This window comes from Mobula birostris, chromosome 24 (genome assembly GCF_030028105.1).
Source record: "Mobula birostris isolate sMobBir1 chromosome 24, sMobBir1.hap1, whole genome shotgun sequence".
Classification (NCBI taxonomy): Eukaryota; Metazoa; Chordata; class Chondrichthyes; order Myliobatiformes; family Myliobatidae; genus Mobula; species Mobula birostris.
In genome coordinates, this window is record NC_092393.1 from 57,367,903 (window position 1) to 57,388,305 (window position 20,403).

General features: G+C 40.3%; 1 protein-coding gene across 1 annotated transcript in view; it reads right to left on the minus strand.

Moving 5' to 3' along the window:
* The window catches only part of cacng1b (calcium channel, voltage-dependent, gamma subunit 1b), a 53,267-nt gene extending 41,094 nt beyond the window's left edge, over positions 1 to 12,173 (minus strand). Inside the window, exon 1 of the mRNA XM_072241997.1 lies at positions 11,887 to 12,173. Coding sequence (XP_072098098.1) covers positions 11,887 to 12,127 — 241 coding nt within the window. The 5' untranslated portion in view covers positions 12,128 to 12,173. The remainder of the gene's footprint in view (positions 1 to 11,886) is intronic.
* Positions 12,174 to 20,403: the final 8,230 nt, after the last annotated feature.

A 20,403-nucleotide genomic window follows, 5' to 3' on the forward strand; every position in this document is an offset into this window, starting at 1 on the left:
CATGTCCCTACGCTAGTCAAGTCCTGTTCCGAGAATTTCAGTGTCTGTGCCTTGCATTTGGGTCTGTTCCCAATGCTCCCCCATTGTGACAGATACACAGACTCTTGGTAGTTTGGATTCGGAAATTGGATTAACCATAGAAGACAGAGGGTAGTGATGGAGTTGTGTTATTCTGACTGCAGGCCAGTTATCTGTGGTGCTATGCAGAGATCAATACAGGATCTCTGTTCTTTTTGAGATATATATATAATATACAAGTAAATGATTCGGATAAACATGTAGGCAGGTGATTAACACACATGCAAAATACTGGAGGAACTCAGCAAGTCAGGCAGCAGATATGGATGGGAATAAACAGTCAACATTGAAGACCCTTCATCAGGATTGGAAAGTAGGGGAGCAGAAGCCAGAGTAAGAAGGTGGGGGAGGGGAAAGGAGTACAGGCTGGCAGGTGAAAGGTGAGTCACCTTCGTCTAGTCCTGATGAATGATCTCGGCCTGAAACGTCAACTGTACCTCTTCCTAGAGATGCTGCCTGGCCTGCTGCGTTCACCAGCAACTTTGATGTGTGTTGTTAGGTGAAAGGTGAGACCATTTTGCCAAGGATACCTATTTGGCAAAGCCATGTGTGCAAGTGTCAGTTCCTGGTAAACTCAAATCCTTCAGAGAAGACATTGATAAAAAGAGTGATTATAAAAATAATGTTTTTCTCTTCCGGGATTCCAAGTGGGAATCTGGGATTCCCACTTGGAACATGAATATATTTTGCAAGCATAAATGAACTCAAAGGCAAGTGAGCACATTAACATTTCACTTTCAAATCTAAATATGGAATAGAACTGAGGGATGAAGATTTTGATTTATCCTTAGTGCTCTTGACTATGCTTCTGTCTGAGTTTGGCACAGACATTCATACTGCACCTTTGATGTTCAAGTACTTATAAACTTATGTTTTATCATACTAAAATGAAATAACAAGGTATACAACGATGCACAAAATTAGTGAATTTTAGGGGACTCATAATAACCAGTGGCCAAGAACAGAAGACATCTTTTTGAACACAGGAATTAGAATGACACAGTGGAGGGTTGTTTCATCAATATTCAGAGAGCTGTTTAAAGTGAAACACATGGTTGTGAGACTACATTTGAATTTAAGAATGTCAAGAGTTTCCTCAGAAACAAAGGAAAATCTGCAGATGCTGGAACTCCAAGCTACACACCCAAAACGCTGGAGGAATTCAGCAGGCCAGGCAGCATCTATGGAAAAGAGTATACCGTAGTCGACGTTTCAGGCTGAGACCCTTCATTGGGACAGGGAAAAAAAAAAGAAGAGGAGTCAGAGAAAGAAAGTTGGGGAGGGGAGGAAGAATCACAAAGTGATAGAGAAACCAGGGGGTGGGGGGCGGGTAGAGTAAAGAGCTGGGAAGTTGATTGCTGAAAGAGAAACCGGGCTGGAGAAGGCAGAATCTGATAGGAGAGGACAGAAGGCCATGGAAGAAACTTAAGAGAGAGGAGCACCGGGGGAGGTGATAAGGTGAAAGATGCAAATGGTGATGGGGATGGGGCACTACCAGAGGTTTGAGAAATCGATGTTCATGCTATCAGGCCAGAGGATACCCAGACGGAACACTAGGTGTTGTTCCTCCAACCTGAGTGTGGCTTCATCGTGACAGTAGAGGAGGCCAGAAAAGAAAACTCCAGAGACTGTTGTGTGTGAAAATCCCAGGAGATCACCAGTTATTACCCTTCAGCCAAAAGGCTCTTGAACCAGAGGAGATAACTTCACTTAGCTTCACTCACCTCAACACTGAATGAATTCCGCAATCTATAGACTCACCTTCAAGGTCTCTACAATCTCATATTATTAATAGTTATTAATGTTTTCTATTTTTAAAATTGTCACAGTTTGTTGTCTTTTGCATATTGGTTGTTCATTTTTGTTCTGTGTGATTTTTCACTGATCCTATTGTGTGTTTTTGTATTTGCTGTGAACGTCCACAAGAAAATGAATCTTGGGGAGTATATGGTGACATGAGTACTTTGATAACAAATTTACTTTGAACTTTTAAGCTTCTGAGCTACACAAACCACCCTGTCTGGAAACAACAATCATTCCAATCAAAGTCACTTGGATCACATTTCTTCTCCATTCTAATGTTTGGTCAGAACAAAGACTGAACCTTTTGTCTATGTCTGCATGCATTTATGCATTGAGTTAGGCCACATGATTGGCTGATTAGATATTTGCATTAATGAACAGATGTACATTTACCTAATAAAGAGACCACTTAGTGAATATGCCAACATATTAGAGTAAACACTGGAGATGGAGGGGGTCTTTGATGTTTCTTACATTCACTCTATGGGGTTCTTGTTTCATGGATGCCTTTGAATTGTACAGGCTCTGTCTATCATTTTTTAAATCACCTTTGACCACAGGAATGAGGCATGCAACAGTATGTAGCAGGAAACTTTTCTGCATAACAGAGTTGTTAAATACTGCAGGATCATAAAGTCCACCATATCCATGCTGAGCATCAGTTACTCTTCTGCAACAATCCCATTTACCAGCCATTGGTTCGCACTATCTATGCTTTGACATTTCAAGTGTTCTTCTAGAAACTTCTGAAATGTGAGAGTACCTGCTTTCATCACACACTCGTGCAATGCATTCCAGATTCCAATCACTCTACAAATGAAAAATTGCCTTCTGCAATGCCCTGTGAACATCTGTCATCAATATTTAACACCTGTGTGATGAGGAAAAGTTTACTGATATCTACCCTATTTCATGTAATGAAAATATTTTAAAATCTTTATTGTGTTGTTTTCTCATTCAACGGGACAAAGTATTTTTAAACAAAGGATGACTATATACAGTCCATGCTGAAGGCCACAAGAAATCACTTTATTGGACAATCTCTCCCTCTCTCCTTCCCTCTCTCCTGTCAGAACTTCAAAGTAAATTTATTATCAAGGTACATATACGTCACCATATACTACCCTGAGATTCATTTTCTTGTTGGAATTCACAGTAAATACAAAACAAAACACAATTGAATCAAAGAAAACACACATAATAAATATGGACGAACAATCCATGTGCAAAAGACAACAAACTGCAAATACAAAAAAGAGAAAAAAAGTAGTGCCTCGTACCCCGTGATGGATTTAAAGAACCAGCAGAAATAGAAAACACTCTGGAGTCCAGTATTGCTATTAACTAATAATATTTATTAGTAACTATGCAATACAGTAATATAAATGTAGATAAATCAAACAGGTTAACAATGATTATATATAAGTTAGTGTGGAATATATATGAAAACCAAGCTTCTTCAAGTCTAGGGGTAAAAAGATACAGTCTTACGATGATGAGTAAAGTTCAGTTCAGTTCATGGTATTGAGTTGAGTAGTGATGGAAGATAGAGAGAGGGAGAGATTTGAGTCTTCAGGTGAGCTGACGCCGTCGATCTTCTCGATGTCCTCCGAAATCCTTTAAAAGTCACCGACTGTGACCGCAACAAAGGGAACCAGTTTTCTGTGGTGGAGCTATCAACCCAGGCGAGGGTGGACACATGGACAACTCCCCACCAGTCACTGCCTTTTCTTTTCACTGCAAGAGCCACTGATCGATCCTCCAAAAACCCACTTTTTCTGCCAGCACAACAAAGCTCATTCAGTGTCCAAAACATGTATCTGAGGTCTATATCATCTGTCCTCCTATTTATCTCACCGTACGGGATACCAATTGTCATTCAAATAACTCCTCCTTCCTTTGTCTGTGTAAGAAATGTACAAGCATACCATGTCCTTGGGGAGTATCAACATGCTGCTGAAAAATCATAACATCGAGTGTCCATCAAATAACCACCCTCGGTTACCATAGCAACTTACGAGCTGCTCAGTGCCATCTCTCTCTCCAACTCAGCAGAAATCCAAAAGTTACTTCCAGTGCCTTAAAGGGACAGACCAACAGTTAGTCTTTCTCTCTCTCTCTCTCTCTCTCTCTCTCTCTCTCTCTCTCTCTCTTCAAAACAAGATATCGATGTTAAATAACTCTCTCTCTCTCTCTCTCTCTCTTTTCAAAAGCACAGTTAATAGGGGTAAATGAGCACAGTTCATAGGGGTAATTCAGGACCCCGTCACAGTAGTAATAATAATAAACAAAGAAGCAATAAATATCAAGAACATGGGTTATGGAATCCTTAAATGTAGGTTCATAGGTTATCCATAGATTGTACAGTATTGGGGTGAGTGTAGTTATCACCTCTGATTCAAGAGCCTGTTGGTTGAGGGGTAATAGCTGTTTCTCAACCTGGTGGTGTGCAACTTGAGGCTCCTGTAACTCCTTCCTGATAACAGCAGGGCAAAGAGAGCATAGCCTGGATGGTGGGGGTCTTTGGAGACGAATGCTGCTTCCTTAGCAGTGGCAACACTCCTTGTAAATGTGCTCAGTGATGGGGATAGTATTCACTACTCTTTGTTGGCTTTTCTGTTCAAGGGCATTGGTGTCCTATACCAGGCATGATGCAAACTATCAGTATACTCTCCACAGCACATCTATAGAAGTTTTTCGAGATTTTAGATGACATGCTGAATCTGCATTAACTCCTAAGAAAGTAGAAGTGTTGTTATGCCTTCTTTGTAATGGCACTTACATGCTGGAACCAGGACAGATCATCTGAAATGTTAACACTGAGGAATCTAAAGTTGCTGATCCTCTCCACCTCTGGTCTCCTAATGAGGATTGGCTCATGGACTTCCAGTTTCCTCCTCCTGTAGTCAATAATCAGCTCTTTGATTGTGCGGACATTGAGTGAGATGTTATTGTGGTACCATTCATCCAGATTAGAGTCCCTATCTTTTGCCTTCAGCCTAGACACACATAACTTAAAAATAGAGATGGCAGGTGTGTAAGGAGGCAAACATTCTCCACCAGTATCTAATCTTAACCAGGTGCATTCAAAATAGAGACAAAGCATTGGCCTGTTTTCCTCCTTATTGACTGTTATCACATTCCAAGCTGACACCATTTTGTCTTTCAAACTATCACTTTATTTGAGTATATTCCAAGTAGGAATCACTTTTAACTCTTTCCTTACAATGCCTCACATAATTTTGTATACCCAACTCATGTCCATCTCAGCCTTTTCCACTGCAAAGAAAACAGGCCCAGTCTCTCCATTAAGGTGACATCTTGTTTATCTTCTTCAGTGCAGTTGTGTGCTTCCTAAACTGTGGTGATCAGAAATGCACGTAAGCTTCATTTGCAGCCTAAAAATATTTTATAATGCTGTACCATACCTCCTTGCTCTTATACCCAAGGTCCCAGCTAATGAAGGGTAGTATCCTGTGCATCTTCTTCACTATTTTATCTCTCTGTACTTCCCCCTTTAAGGATCCATGAACCTACATGCCAACTTCTTATTCCTCAGAATTTCACAGGGTCCTATAATTCACTGTGTATGCCTGCATCACTTCACACACGTAGTACAATAGCCAGCTACAGATTGGCAAAAATGAGGAAAGCATTCAGCATTTTTGTTTTCCTTTTCAGGATCTGGGCATCACTGGTACTTGTTGCCTTTGCGAAGATGGTGGAGTCATTTTCATGAACCACTTCAGTCCTTCCAGTGAAGGTACTGTACTGTGCAAAAGTCTTAGGCAATATATTTAGCTAGGCTGCTGTATTGCTGCCACAAAAAAAATATCAAAAGTTATGACATATGTGGGTGATGATCAACCTAATTCTGAAATGGGACTTTATTGTGGACGGAGAGTGGGAAGGGGACAGGGAGAGGGGAATCATGGTTGAGAAAAGGAGGAGGGGGAAGGGAGCAGGAAGCACCCCAGACAGACATTCAGTAATGATCAATAAACCAATTGTTTGGAATCAAATCACCTTGACTGCTGTCTCAGGGCTGGCTGCATCTGGAGGAAACCCCCCAGTTGGGGTGTTTTCATGAATCTGCTGTTCTGGTCCTCCTTTGTGGTGAGTGACTTTGGGAAGTGCTGTTAGAGTGGCATTGGGAACCAAGGGAGGTGCATTTTTTCACAGCCACTCCTGCAAAAAGTAATGGATACATCCCAGTTCATCATGGGCAAAATTCTCCCTACCATTGAGCACATCTACATGAAATGCTATCGCAGGAAAGCAGCATCCATCATCAGGGACCCCCACCACCCAGGACATGGTCTCTTCTTGCTGCAGCCATCAGGAGGAAGGTACAAGAGCCTCAGGACTCACATCACCAGGTTCAGGAACATTTATTACCCCTCAACCATCAGGCTCTTGAATCAAAGGAGATAACTTCACTCAGCTTCACTTACCCCATCATTGAAATGTTCCCACAACCAATGGACTCACTTTCAAGGACCCTTCTTCTCATGTTCTCATTATTTATTGTTTATATATTTATTATTATTATTTCTTTCTTTTTGTATTTGCACAGTTTGTTGTCTTTTGCGTTCTGGTTGGATGCCCTGGTTGGGTGCCCTGGTTGGGCAGTCTTTCGTTAATTCTGTTATAGTTATTATTCTGTAGACTTATTGAGTATGCCCACAAGAAAATAAATCTCAGGCTTGTATATGATGACATATGTGTACTTTGAACTTTAGTGGTGGAAAGTATGAATGTTTAGGGTGGTGAGTGAGATGTTAATCAAACAGGCTATTTTCTCCTGGAATGTGTTGAGTTTATTAAATGTTGTAAAGTTGAATTTATCTAGGCTGTATTTGAAAATGTTCCAGCTTGTTCTTGAACTTTGATGGAAAATATCTGAGGTGCAGGAGATGTCAATTGCTACATTTTTCCCAAGCTCTGATCGAAACATGTAGCCATGGTATTAGATTAGTATTAGATTCGATTATGAGGACACGCAGTCCTCTTTTATTGTCATTTAGTAATGCATCCGTTAAGAAATGATACAGTATTCCTCTGGTGTGATATCACAGAAACACAGGACAGACCAAGACTGAAAAACTAACAAAAACCACATAATTATAACATATAGTTACAACAGTGCAACAATACCATAACTTGATGAAGAACAGGCCATAGTACAGTAAAAAAGTTCAAAGTCTCTCGGAAGTCCCACATCTCACGCAGACGGGAGAAGGAAGAAAACTCTCCCTCCCATGCCCGACCACAGTACGACTCTGAGTCATCTGAAAACTTTGAGCTCTGATCAGCCCTCCGGCACTGAGTACCAAGCACAATCTCTATCCGAACGCCTTGACCTCAGCCTCGGTCGCCAGCAGCTGGCAAAGCCGGGGATTCTGGGGCCTTCCCTCTAGAGATTCTTGATTGCACAATGGCAGTGGCAGCGAACTGGCATTTCAGAAATTTCTCCAGATATTCCTCTGTGCTTTCACGTCTGTCTCCATCAAATCAGAATTGTCCACGGCCCCTATTTAACAGATACAATATCATTTCACCAGAGAGCTGTGTGCGCAGATTCACACTGCCATCTTCTCCTCCCGCCTGAACTTCTGGCTGAACATGGAAATGTTTCAGCCTTTCCTTTAAAACTCACTTGCTGGGCCCTGACATCGTTGAAGATGGGGATATTACTAGAGTCTCATCTCATGTAATTGTCCACCACTATCCATGGCTACACATGGTAGAACTGCAGAACTTTGATCTGATCCATTGATTGTGATAATGTTTAGCTCTAACAGCTCATGCTGTTTTTACCATTTAAGGAGGATATACTATAAATGGTCTGTTCAGGTGGACAGAGAAGTGACCAATGGACTTGAATCCAGAGAAATGTGAGGCAATACATTTGAGCAGATAAAAGACAATACACAGTAAATGGGAAGATGTTGAGTGGTGTGGAGAAATAGAGAAACATTGAATTGTATGTCCACAGACATTTGAAAATGGCAGGACAGGTAACCAAGGTATATGAGAACTTTTATCCAAGGCATAAAAATAAGGTAAATTGGGTTATGACAGAACTGTATACTACATGAGTTGGGCCACAGGCTGAGTACTTAGCCACCAAATTTCAGGAAAAACATGATTGCCCTGGAGTGAATGCATAGATTTATGAGCACGTTGCCAGGATTGCAAAATTGTAACCAAGAAAGAAAGGTTTTATTTGCCAGGATTGTTGTAGCTAAAAAGAAAGAATTCATTGACTAGGATTATTTACTTTTGAAAAGAGGATTCTGAAAGATGTACTTGTGATGTATAAAATTGAGTGACCAACCTGATTCCAAAAAAATGGCAATGGTGGCAGAAATGCTGCCACAGGAAACTCAATATCAAAGTGCTCAAAGACACAGGGACACTGAAGGTTCCACCTCAAGACCATCTGATCACTTCCAACAAACGAGCTGTAAAGTGCACACAATGTCTGGACCATAGTAGTTTCTTAATAATTAACACCTCATTGACTCATGGTTTCTCTACCACAGAGCACCAAGATGATGAGATCAAGTCAAGAGATCCAGCAGCTGATAAATTATAGATGAAGGGTGACCTCGTGCATTTAAAGCACCAATCACAACTCAAGGAGTAGAAAATAGACCTGTAAGCCAAAGTCCAGCAAAAATCTTTCAAAATAAAAGTCAGGAAACACAAGTTTGAAACTCACAATGATAACATTTATTTAAATGAAATAATAAAATTGTGGAATAAAAGCTTACTTCCTTACTGATGATTCTAAAACACTACCAGATTATTGGGAAGAACTATTTGATTTGTGGAAGTGGCTGAAAAGTGCACGGGAGGTCCAGTAATTCACTGACAAATGTGGATATATTTGGTACTGTTAAAAGAGCACAAAGAAATTGAAAGCCTCTGCAGGACAATGAAGCAGTCAGCACCCAGTGGAAGATGCATTGAAAGATCTCCTTAACTAATACTCTGCAAGCATGCTTGATTTTATTTCCATAGTGCACCATCTGATTGGCAAGAGTTGCAGACTTTAATCCCCTTTAATCCTTCTACCAGTTATCCTGAAGCTATTCACAAAATTTTGAAACTGCTGTTCAGGGTAGGTTCTCATAATTCTATGCACTTCAATTTAGTCTGGACAATGAACTTTACAACAGGTCATGAAGAAGGCATTAAGTGCAACTCTTTAATGAATTTTAGTCAGAATGTTCAAGAATATTCTACTTGATAAACATTTCAGATTATTTAAGAAAGTGACAAACAAATTGACAGCTTTTGGTTCTACGAAGATTGTGTATTTTGACTTCAAATATTCATTGGAATAGAAGTTTCCTATTAAAATTCAGCATTTCTAGACAAATCTTGGGTATGGCGAGAAACCATATAGAGGTAGGAAATGCCAAGTACCTTGGTATTTCAGGAATAATCTATAGAACATAAAACAGTAGTGCAAAAACAGATCCTTCCACCCTCATTGTCTTTATCATTCCAAACCATTCTTATCTACATATATATAGTCTAGATCCCTCCATTCCCTGTTTATTCATGAACCTGTTAAATTGCCTCTAAAACAGTGCTATTAATATTTGCTTCCATCAATTTCCCTGGCAGATATATATAAGTTTGCCTCATAAATCTCTTTTAAACTCTCCCTCCTCACCTTAAAGCTGTGCACTCCAGACATTTCCTTCCTGCAAAAAGATTCAGTCTAGCCTATCAATATCACGTCGTGAAATTTGTATTTTGCGACTGCAGTGCAGTGCAATACATAATAAAGAAACTATACATTACAATACTGTATTATATGTATAAATTAAATAAGTGGTGCAAAAAGAGAACAAAAATAGTGAGCTAATTTACATGGGTTCATCGTCCATTCAGAAATCTGATGGTGGAGGGGAAGGAGCTGTTTCTAAAATGTTGAGCTTGTGTCTTCAGGTTCCTGTACCTCCTTGATGGTAGAGGGCATGTCCTGGGTGATGGGTGCCCTTAATGATGGATGGGCCCTTTTTGAGGCATTGCCCTTAGAAGATATCCTCAATGCTAGGGAAGCCAGTCCCCGTTATGGAGCTGGCTGAGTTTGCAATTTTCCGTAAAACTTTTTGCTGATCCTGTGCGGTAGCTCCTCCATACCAGACTGTGATGCAACCACTTAGAATGCTTGCCACGGTACAATCTAAGCTTCTCATAATTTTATTTACTTCTGTCAGATCGCCCTCAGACTCCGAAGCTCCAGAGAAAACAATCTGAGTTTATAACTAAAACTCTAATCCAAGCAACATCTTGGTCAACCGCATCTATATTCTCTTCAAAGCTTCTTGTAATGCAGGGGCCAGAACTGCATATTTGTAATGGCAAATTTCCGATAATCTGTTATCCGATTGTCAGAAACCTCAGTGGGTTTGGTATTTGGGTCACTGGATGCTGGTATTTGCATTCCTTTTATAGCACTGCCATCCTGGTTCCTGTGTTCCCTTTAACACATGGTGGGGGGGGGGGCAGTTCCTAAAACTGCCTCTTGGCTTCCACCAGTGGTCCTTGACTCACTGAGTTTATCCAGCTTTCTATGCCCCCTTTCTCTGTATTTTACCAGGTTTGTACCTAAATACATGATCCCACTGTGTAGCTGTTTTAAAAAGTAAATTAAAAGTCTGTTGGTGCATGATGTCCATTGGTCTAGAAAATCTGCTAATCCTGTGCTACCAAAGCCCTGAGTAAACCTGATTAACAGTTTTTTTCTACAATTTGCAAAAAATGAAACTTTTTTGAATTAGATTTGCATTTGAAATGTGGAGAAAGTGACTGCAAACTCCCATTTACAACAATGTGAGAATGCACATATTGTTAAAGGATAGTTATGGAGCAATACAATAAACTCCCCTTTTATCTACAAGAGAGGACAAACGTTAGAATCGCATCCAAAAGATATGACCTTTGGCTTTGTAGCATTACCACAGTGCAACACCGGAGAATCACGGAGTTATGCACCTGGGTCTCTGGAAAAGGATTTGAATGTATGACCTTGGGATCTGTGTTATTTCCGAACCACAATTGACGCATGGGAATCTAAAATCAACTACGCTAATTTGGAGGAATGTTTGTTTGGAAAACTTGAGGTTGAGCAAGAGCAACAAGTCTAGAACTGCAATAAACACAGCCAATAAGTTGAACTAGTAAAAGTTAGGGACTGGTGTCAGCAGGTTCCACTTGGACCAGACTTTCAGATAAAACCCCAAAGTAAGACCTCGGGGATCATTTCAAGAAACAGTTGCTGAAATTGTGGGTTATCTCGTCATCTGGATGGATGAAATATGGTGGGATTTTGTTCAAATGCTTTGTAAAGAAACTCGAGAGACAGAGCAATGTTGCAACAGCAGAGACCCTGTAATAAACGGCTGTTGGACCAAAGCAGAAAATGAAATATTAAAGTTAAGGGTAAGGTTGTATATTTAACTCCAAACAAACTCGATGTAATCCTACTCCTGCACCTGTTGGATCATCGGCAAGGCGGCCCAGTAGAGGAATGGCCCCGCCTCCTGTTAATGTTCATTAAACTGTCAACTTGAAATGTAAAACTGACCAATGTTACATGGGTCTTTCAACCTGTCGATTAGAATGTAATTAATTAAGATTTTGGAAATTGCAACAAATTTAAGATAACCTTCTGTTCTTTGGATAATTGGGACCCGCCAAGTGTCCCAACTTCTTAAGCAGCCAAAGGTTTGGACACCATATTAAAAATTTACACAGCGAAACCCGCCGGGAACCTCGGCTGACCTCCATCCGTGTTCCAGTGTTCGTGAAGCAGATCCTGTGTGAAATTCTTTCCTCAAGTTATATTTCTGGCCAGCCTTATTCGTGAAGTCCATAACATCAGTGGCTGAATTCCCATTCGGAATTATTCAGTTCGCACTATTTCCCATGCTAATTCCCAAATCGGTTCAACCACACAAAGTTCAATTCAGCTGTCCTTACCTCCGGGAAGAGTTGTGGTCCCACAGCCCTCGGTGTTGGGATCTACCGTGATCAGGAAGGTACGCTTGGTGCAAAGTCTCCAAAGCCCAAAATGTGCCTCCTCACATGTGGCATTGGACACTTCGAGTCTGGGGCTGAGCACAGCCCAATGATCGGTGCTGACCGCGACCACCGCTAAAATTACCCCAACGGCCACGAAGCAGGACGTGAGTTTAATCTTCCACCCTTTATCCTCCTCCATTCTGGCGCTGAAGACCCCAGCAGAAATCGTGTCTATTCTGCTCCTTGCTGGATTCACGCTCTGACCCCACCCCCCGGTTTGATGCGCGTCAGGCTGCTGGCAGCGAGAGCCTCAGCAAATGCCAGAGTCTAATACCAGACATGCATTTGAGGTGAGTGGGGGTAATTTCAACGGAGATGGGAGGAGCATTTTTTTTTACACAGAGAGTGCTGGGTGCCTGGAATGCGCTGCCTGGGGTGTTGGTAGAGACAGAAACATTGGGGACTTTTAAGGGACTTTTAGATAGGCACATGAAGGCGCGTAAATGGAAGGATATGGATTAGTTGGCCATTTGATTACTAACTTACAGTATTTGGTTCGGCCCAGCATTGTGGGCTGAAGGGTCAGTACCTGAGTTGTAGTGTTCTATGTTCTATAAAAGTATAAAGTTTCTAAATGCCGCTCTATAGCTGGATACCTGCCCTTGTTGGTTGTTTGAGTGCCTCCGCCACTAATCACCTCCCAATGACTTTTGGCATCCCATTAATTCTGACAGAATGGAGTTTGGATTTGTGGCTCTGCTGTAAGTCTGTTTCTGTGGTATGAGAGGAGGAAGTTGTGAGAACTCTGAGATGGAAATTGGGAGACAACCTCACAGATGAAGGTTCCCTGGCAGTTACACCAAATGGTGTAGTAATAAACTTTGGACTGTATTTGGTCTAGATGTCGGGGTGCCTTATCTAGTTCCGATTTTTTGGGGGGATTTGGCTTTGCAGACTAAACCCATATTCATTGTTCATCCCTAATTAGCCCCAAGAAGGATGGTGGTGAACCCCCTTCTCAAACTACTATGGGCCATCTGCTGATGGTACTCCTATTGTGCTGTTGGGTAGGAATTCCAGGAGTTAAATTTAGTAACAATGAAGAATTAGTAATGTATTCCCAAAGTGGGTTATGTGTGTTAAGGATGGCAGCCTACAAGTAAAGGTGCTTCCATCTTCCTTGTATCCTCCTCGTTCTTGGGGGCAGAGGTTACTTATTTTGGCAAATAATATCTGGGTGGTTCTGCCATTCATTTTGTAGATGGCAGTGTGTGGAGGGAAGACGTTTGGGTAACAAACAGGCTGCTTTGTCCTGGATAATTTGAGCTTCCTAGATGTTGTTGGAGTTGAGCTTATTCAGGCAAGCAGAGGGAAAAGCAGCACGAGAGTACATGGGAGACTGGTCCAGAGGTTAAAGGTTAAAGCCATTAGATCCAAGGAACATTGGCAAATTGTTTTCAAAATTAGTTTGCTAATATTTGGCTGAGAGTGATTACGGAGACTTGTTTTTGTTTTTGTTAGGATCAATGTCACAGGGATCAGTGCCTGAAGTCTAACCATTTGTCATAGACAGTAGTGATATTAAGACAAGGTATGTTTAGTAACTTTACAAATGACACAAAAAGTGGTGGTGTTATTGATCATTTGGACAATAGCCTTAGGCTGAAATGGCTCTTTATTTGAGTGCAGAAGAGATTATTTAAAATAATTCAAGGATGAGGGGCTTTAGTTAGGTGGATAGACCAGAGAAGTGAAGTTATCATCCTAGGAATTGAAATTCAAGATCATTAAGGGTCCAACCAGAATAGGAGATAAACTGTTCTAATTGGTAGAGGGATCAAGAATTAACAATCATAAAATGAAAGTGATTTCCAAAATCATTAAATTGTTAAGAGATAAAAATGGATTTTATCCAGCAAGTGGGACTGCCCTCCCAGCAGAGGGAAAAGGAGGCAGGTACAGTTGTGATTTGCAGAAGGAAACTGGATAAATATGTGAAAGGAAATGATTTCCTGGGATGGGGAGCAGGATTAGCTGGAGTGTTCTTGCATAAGGCCAATATGTATTTGATGGTCTATGTTGCCTTCTTCCAATCTGCAACTTTCAAAATCCACAGGTAGAATTATTTTTTAGCCAACTGCTCACTTATACTGTGTAAACTGGATCAATCTACCAAACAATCACTAGAGCTATGTTCTAGTTGTAGGAACACAATACTTCACTTAACTCTGCCTATTAAAGTGGGGGATACAAAATTCTGTACCTTTCTCCTATTTGCCTTCAGAGAGGTAACCAAAAACTTTGATAGTTGAATTTCTTCCTAGATAATGAGACCAATTTAAAGGTCTTAGTTCTGGCTAAGATCAGTTTGCCTATTAAACATTTTGGTTTTAATGGTTAGGATCAATGTCAAGGGTGAGGTAAACATATGTAAAAGCTGTGAATCTATTTAGGTTAAATTGTGTGCTGAGTTGCCATGCCCATTGGCTACTAGACAAACGGTTTATGTTTAGAACTGAATATTGGTCCAGATGCTCAGTGACCATTTTATAAGGTGCCTCCTGTATTTGCAATCAGGAAAAGGTCAATGCACAAGGTTGACCATTTTCTATATCTAGTAGCCACATTATAGAAAATTCTGACATTGATGAAAGTTGCACCAGCACAGCTTTTACTGTCTGAGGGGACAAGTGTTTGAAAATCAAGACCTTAAACTTGCCAGAAAACTCAGTATCCTAGATAGCAGCCATCCCTATCCTCCTATAGGTTTCTAAGATTTAGATTTCCTACAGTACTATCTTTTCAAAATCCTCCATGTTCACTGATAGGTTCAATGAACCAATTACCTAGGATCGTGTCCCAGGTAAACATCCTTAGCACAGAGGCTAGAATTTCACTAGGTTGGAGGCACTGGTTAGCTTCATTATCCACATACTGCACAATAAACTCCTGAAAATTTTGTCAGGGAAAAGACCCCTAAATGGATAAAGAAAAGATTCAAGGATGTTCTTAAAACTTCTTTGAAAAGTTCAGCTTCTCTATTGAATCTTTGGAATCTCTGCTGTAGAAAGTAATTCATGATGACTTGAAAACATTGGATCTGTACACCAGGAGAAAGCAGAAACTAAGATAAATAGCATAAGGAGGACTAACCACCCAAACCACCTCTCCTTCCCCTCTTCACACGTCAAAATCAGGCATTTCTGCCCAACCTTTGGAGGAATCAGTCAGCTCGGAACTAGAGTGAAAGTAAATATTCTTTGACACTGAGGGACTATCTAAGAATATGAAGTTTAGCAACAAAGGCCATTTGTACAGCACTTCAAACTTAATAAATCACAAGGAAACAACTTCATAAAACTGCACAAGGAAACAGGAGCATAATAAATCAAAGTTTGACATCATTGCTAAAGAAATAGTTGATCAAAAATGAAGAGATAGATTCTGAAGATGTTTATTACAATGCAGGAGAAGTACTTCCTGCAAGTGCCATATTGTTTAATGTTCTGTTGTGTTGTTGCATTAATATCTATTTGCCCCATTATAGGAAGGATGTGGAAGCTTTGGAGAGGGTGCAGAACTGGTTTACCAGGATGCTGCCTGGATTAAAGGGCTTGTGCTATAAGGAGAGATTTGACAGACTAGAGTTGTTTTCTAGAGAACTGCAGGGCAATAAATAGACAGCCTGGTATCTTTTTCACAGGATTGAAATGTCTAATTTTGTATTAGAGTGCAGGCATTTAAGATAAGAGGGATAAAATTCAAAGGATACAATGCCTATAAAAAGTATTCACACCCTCCCCCCTCCAGAAGTTTTCATATTTTATTGTTTTACAACTGAATCAGTGTATTTAATTTGGCTTTTTAAAAAAAAATCAACAGGAAAAGACTTCCATGTCAATGTGTAAACAGAATTCTACAAAGTGATCTAAGTTAATTACAAATAAAACAATAATTGATTGCACAAGTATTCACCCCCTTCAAATCAGTATTTAAGTAGATGCACCTTTGGTAGCAATTAGCCTTGACTCTAGGTGGATAGGCCTTGATCAGCTTTGCACATCTGGACTCTGCAAATTGTCCCTATTCTGCTTTGCAAAACTGCTCAAGTTCTATCAGATTGCATGGGATCGTGAGTGAACAGTCTTTTTCAAGTCCAGCCACAAATTCTCAATTGGATTGAGGTCTAGATTTTGACTTGGCCACTCCAGGACATTAATGTTTTTAAGCCATAGCTTTGGCTTTATGCTTGGGGTCATTGTCTTTGCTGGAAAACAAATTTTCTCCCAAGTCACAGTTCTCTTGCAGACTGCTTCAGGTTTTCCTCCAGGATTTCCCTCTATTTTGCTGCATTTATTTTACCCTCTACTGTCACAAGTCATCCAGGGCTTGCTGCAGTGAAGCATCCCTGTAGCACGATGCAGCCACCACCATGCTTCATGGTAGGAATGGCTTATGCCAAACATAGCATTTCAATTGATAGCTAAAAAATTCAATTTTGGTTTCATCAGACCATAGAACTTTCTTCCAGCTGACTTCAGCCTCTCATATGCCTTCTGGCAAACTCTAGCCAAGATTTCATGCGAGCTTCCCTCCCCCAACAGTTGAATGAGATGCAAGAGTGAACATTAATACTTAAAATGTTAATTCTGTGTTAACTCTTTGCCACTCTCCCATAAAGCTGCGACTGGTGAAGTGCCCGGGCAACAGCTGTATGCACAGTCTCTTCCCATCTCAGCCATTGAAGCTTGTGACTCCTCCAGAGTTGTCAGAGGTCTCTTGGAGGCCTCCCTCACCAGTTGCCTTCTTGCATGGTCACTCAGTTTTTGAGGACAGCCTGCTCTAGGCAGATTTACAGCTGTATCATATTATTTCCATTTCTTGATGATTGACTTAACTATACTCCAAGGGATATTCAGTGACTTGGAAATTTTCTTGTATCCATCTCCTGACTTGCACTTTTCAGTAACCTTTTCACAGAGTTGCTTGGCATGTTCATTTGTCTTCATGGTGTAGTTTTTACCAGGATACTAACCCACCAGCAGTTGGATTTTCCAGCTACAGGTGTATTTTTACTACAATCCATTGAAATACCTTGACTGCACACAGGTGATCTCTATTTAACTAATTATGTGATTTCTAAACCCAATTGGCTGCACCAGTGATGATCTGGTGTGTCATAGTAAAGGGGGTGAATACTTATGCAATCAATTATTTTGTGCTTTATATCTGTAATTAATTTAAATCATTTTGTAGAAATTCATTTTCACTTTGACACAAAAGTCTTTTTCTGTTGTTCTATCAAAAAATCCAAATTAAATCCATTATGATTCAATGTTGTAAAACATGAAAACTTCCAAGGGGTGTGAGTACTTTTTATAGGCACTGTACTTGCAGGACAGAGAGTGGTGGGTGCTTGGAATGCCACATCAGGAGTAGTTATAGAGGCAGATATGAAAGAGGCATTTAAGAGGCTCTTGAATAGGCACAGAGAATGGAGGGTGTGCACGCAGAAGGGATTAAGTTTCATTGGACATCAATAGCTTGATGGGTTTGGTACAATATTATGGGCCAAGGGGCCTGTTCCTGTGCTGAACGATTCTTTGTGCAAAATGCCTCGCTGCACTTGGATTTCAATCTCTCAATCACAGACAGATCTCATTTTAAATGGGAGACAGTTCTAAATTTGAATTTAATTCTAATCTTTAACCTAAGAAAATTTTTAATGGAGTGTGAAATTGTTCCTGATTACCCTGCAAAATCCAAAGGAAAAATTCAGTGGGATTCATTGTGTGATTCTGGTTCAACTGGCATTAATCACAGAATCCTCTTCAGGTGAGGGGCCACAGTCTTGCACTATCTCATTTAAGTTACAGATGACCAGATAATTGGCACCAATATGAACTTTATGGTTTCTTGGAATCAGAGAATGTTTACAGCTCAGTAAGAGGCAAATCATCCCTTCATGTTTCTGCTCAATTCCCAACAAGGTTAATTCTATAGTCCCAAACATAAGCCTTTTCTCCATGGCTTTGCTAATTTTTACTCTACAATATATTTATCCAGTTCTTTCTTTTGGGCCTCTGTGGAATCTGTCCCTACCACATCTGTGAATTAGTTCCAGCTGCACATTGTGTAAAAATGTTTTCCTCCTATTATCTTCTCTTTCCTTTTTCCCTTTAGTTTATAGCTGGAACCTCAGTCCTTGATCTCACCAACAAAAGAGACAGCCTCACATTATCCACTCTATTAAGACCCAAACCATCTCCTCCTTAGAAACAGGCCATTTGTTTTGCTACAGTTTTATGTACTTCTACCAAATCTTCATATGCTATGTAATTATGTGGTTTTGTTAGTTTTTCAGTCTTGGTCTGTCCTGTGTTTCTGTGATATTACACCGGAGGAATATTGTATCATTTCTTAATGCATGCATTACTAAATGATAATAAAAGAGGACTGCGTGTCCTCATAATCTAATCTACCTGTCTATTCCACCAGCCTGTTTCACCCTGCTACACACTATTACAATCTTCTTTACAATTTGCAAGTTTTGTGCCATTCCAGGTCACTAAAATGGATCAAAAAGAAAGCAATGGCCCCAACACCCAACACTAGGGACCCCCACAATTTACCTTCCTTCTGACTGTAGGAATGCTATTTAGTCACCTATATCTGTGATATTAATGAACACAAAATGCTGGAGGAACTCAGCAGGCCAGGCAGCATCAATGGGAAAGAGCAAGCAGTTGACATTTTGTGTTGAAACCCTTCATCAGGCCTGCTGAGTTCCTCCAGCATTTTGTATGTGTTGCTTTGGATTTCCAGCATCTGCAGATTTTCTTGTGACCATGATATTAATACCCTCATACCATTTGTTTCAACTTCTTTGATGCGCCTAGAATTTGATGCTTTATCACAGTCTTCTGGAAGTTCATGTTTACCACATTAACTATGTTATCATCATAATATGGCATCTGTTACTCCCTGAAATCTTTATCAAATTGATTAAACACAGTTTGTTGTTAACAAATCCCCATCGGTCTGCTTTAATTATTCAGCAATACTCAGGTGACTTCATCTTGTCCCAGATCGATATTTCTGAAAGCTTTTGCACAGCCAGGTTTAAAAGGACTGGCCTGTATTACTCTGTTTCTTTGAACAACAGGAAGATTTTTGCTATTCTTCAGTCCTTTGGCACCTGCCCTGTACCTAAAGAGCAAAGAGCAACTCATAATCAGTATTCTGTAGTCTTCATTTTGTAATTCCCTTAAAATCATAGGATGTATGCCATGTATGCCAGGTGACTTGCCTATTATAAATTGCTAACTTTTCTAATACCTCTTCTGTCAATTTTAAATGTATCCAGTGTCTCAACTATCTCTTCTTTCACCATTATTTTCAAAACACCCCCTTCCCCTGTTTAAGACAGATACAAAGTATTCACTTAGTGCTTTAACTGTATCCTTAGTATCTATGTGCAAGTTGCCTCTTTTGTCTCCAATGTGCACCATTAGTCCACAAATTCCCCTTTTACTACTATTGGCTGTTATTATTTTCGTATACGTTCTCTTTGGTAATTTTCAATACCCCAGATCTTTTTGTTGTTTTTTTTAATGGTAATTACCAGCCTACATTTGACATAAACAGCTTTTGTTTTGTTGTCCTCTGTATCTCATAGATAGTTCTGTATTTGATATTCCTTTGTCTCTGATGAGTGTGGTAAACCATGTATATGTTGTAACTGGGTTAACTGTCTGGACACGCCCCTCTGCTGTCTGCCCCTGTGGCTCCTCCCACAGATTCCTGTATAAAGGTGATTTCACCTTGCCCCTCCCCCTCAGTCCGGGGGCAGACACTCACCGTGGAGGTCGTATTGTACAGCGAATAAAAGCCTTTCAGTATTTTACCCAGCTTCAGTCTTTTGGAGTTATTGAAGGTGCTTCAATGAGAGGTGGTTCAACTGTACCCAAACTATCTCCTCTTTAAAAACAGCCCATTTGTCATGTTACAGTTTTGTCTGTTCAGCTTCTAGTTTCAGTTTACCTGGGCCAGATTGGAGAAGTAGGCCTTCCTCCAATTAATTATATTTATTTTGGATTCCACCTCCTTTCCTGTAGCTAACCAAAAGTTTATATTATGATCATTATCTCCTAAATATTCTGCTACTGAAACCTGGTACACTTGACCACTTCTCTTTCCAGAAAGGGATTTCCTTCCAAGTTCAGACAGAGAGTTTCTAAGGAACCTCTATTTTTGGGACAACACTCTTTCTTTGCACAATTAGAGATTCCCAGCATGTCCAGAAACTAGTTTATTATCACAAATACTTTACAAGAGCCAGATAGGCAAGGGTCGCTCTCTCCTCTCCTAGTTTCACAATAATCTGATTAGCGATCAGGTTTACTATCGTACACACAGCTACCTTTTAACATCTTTACAGTGACAAATTTTGGAGGAGGGAAAACCACGAGAAAC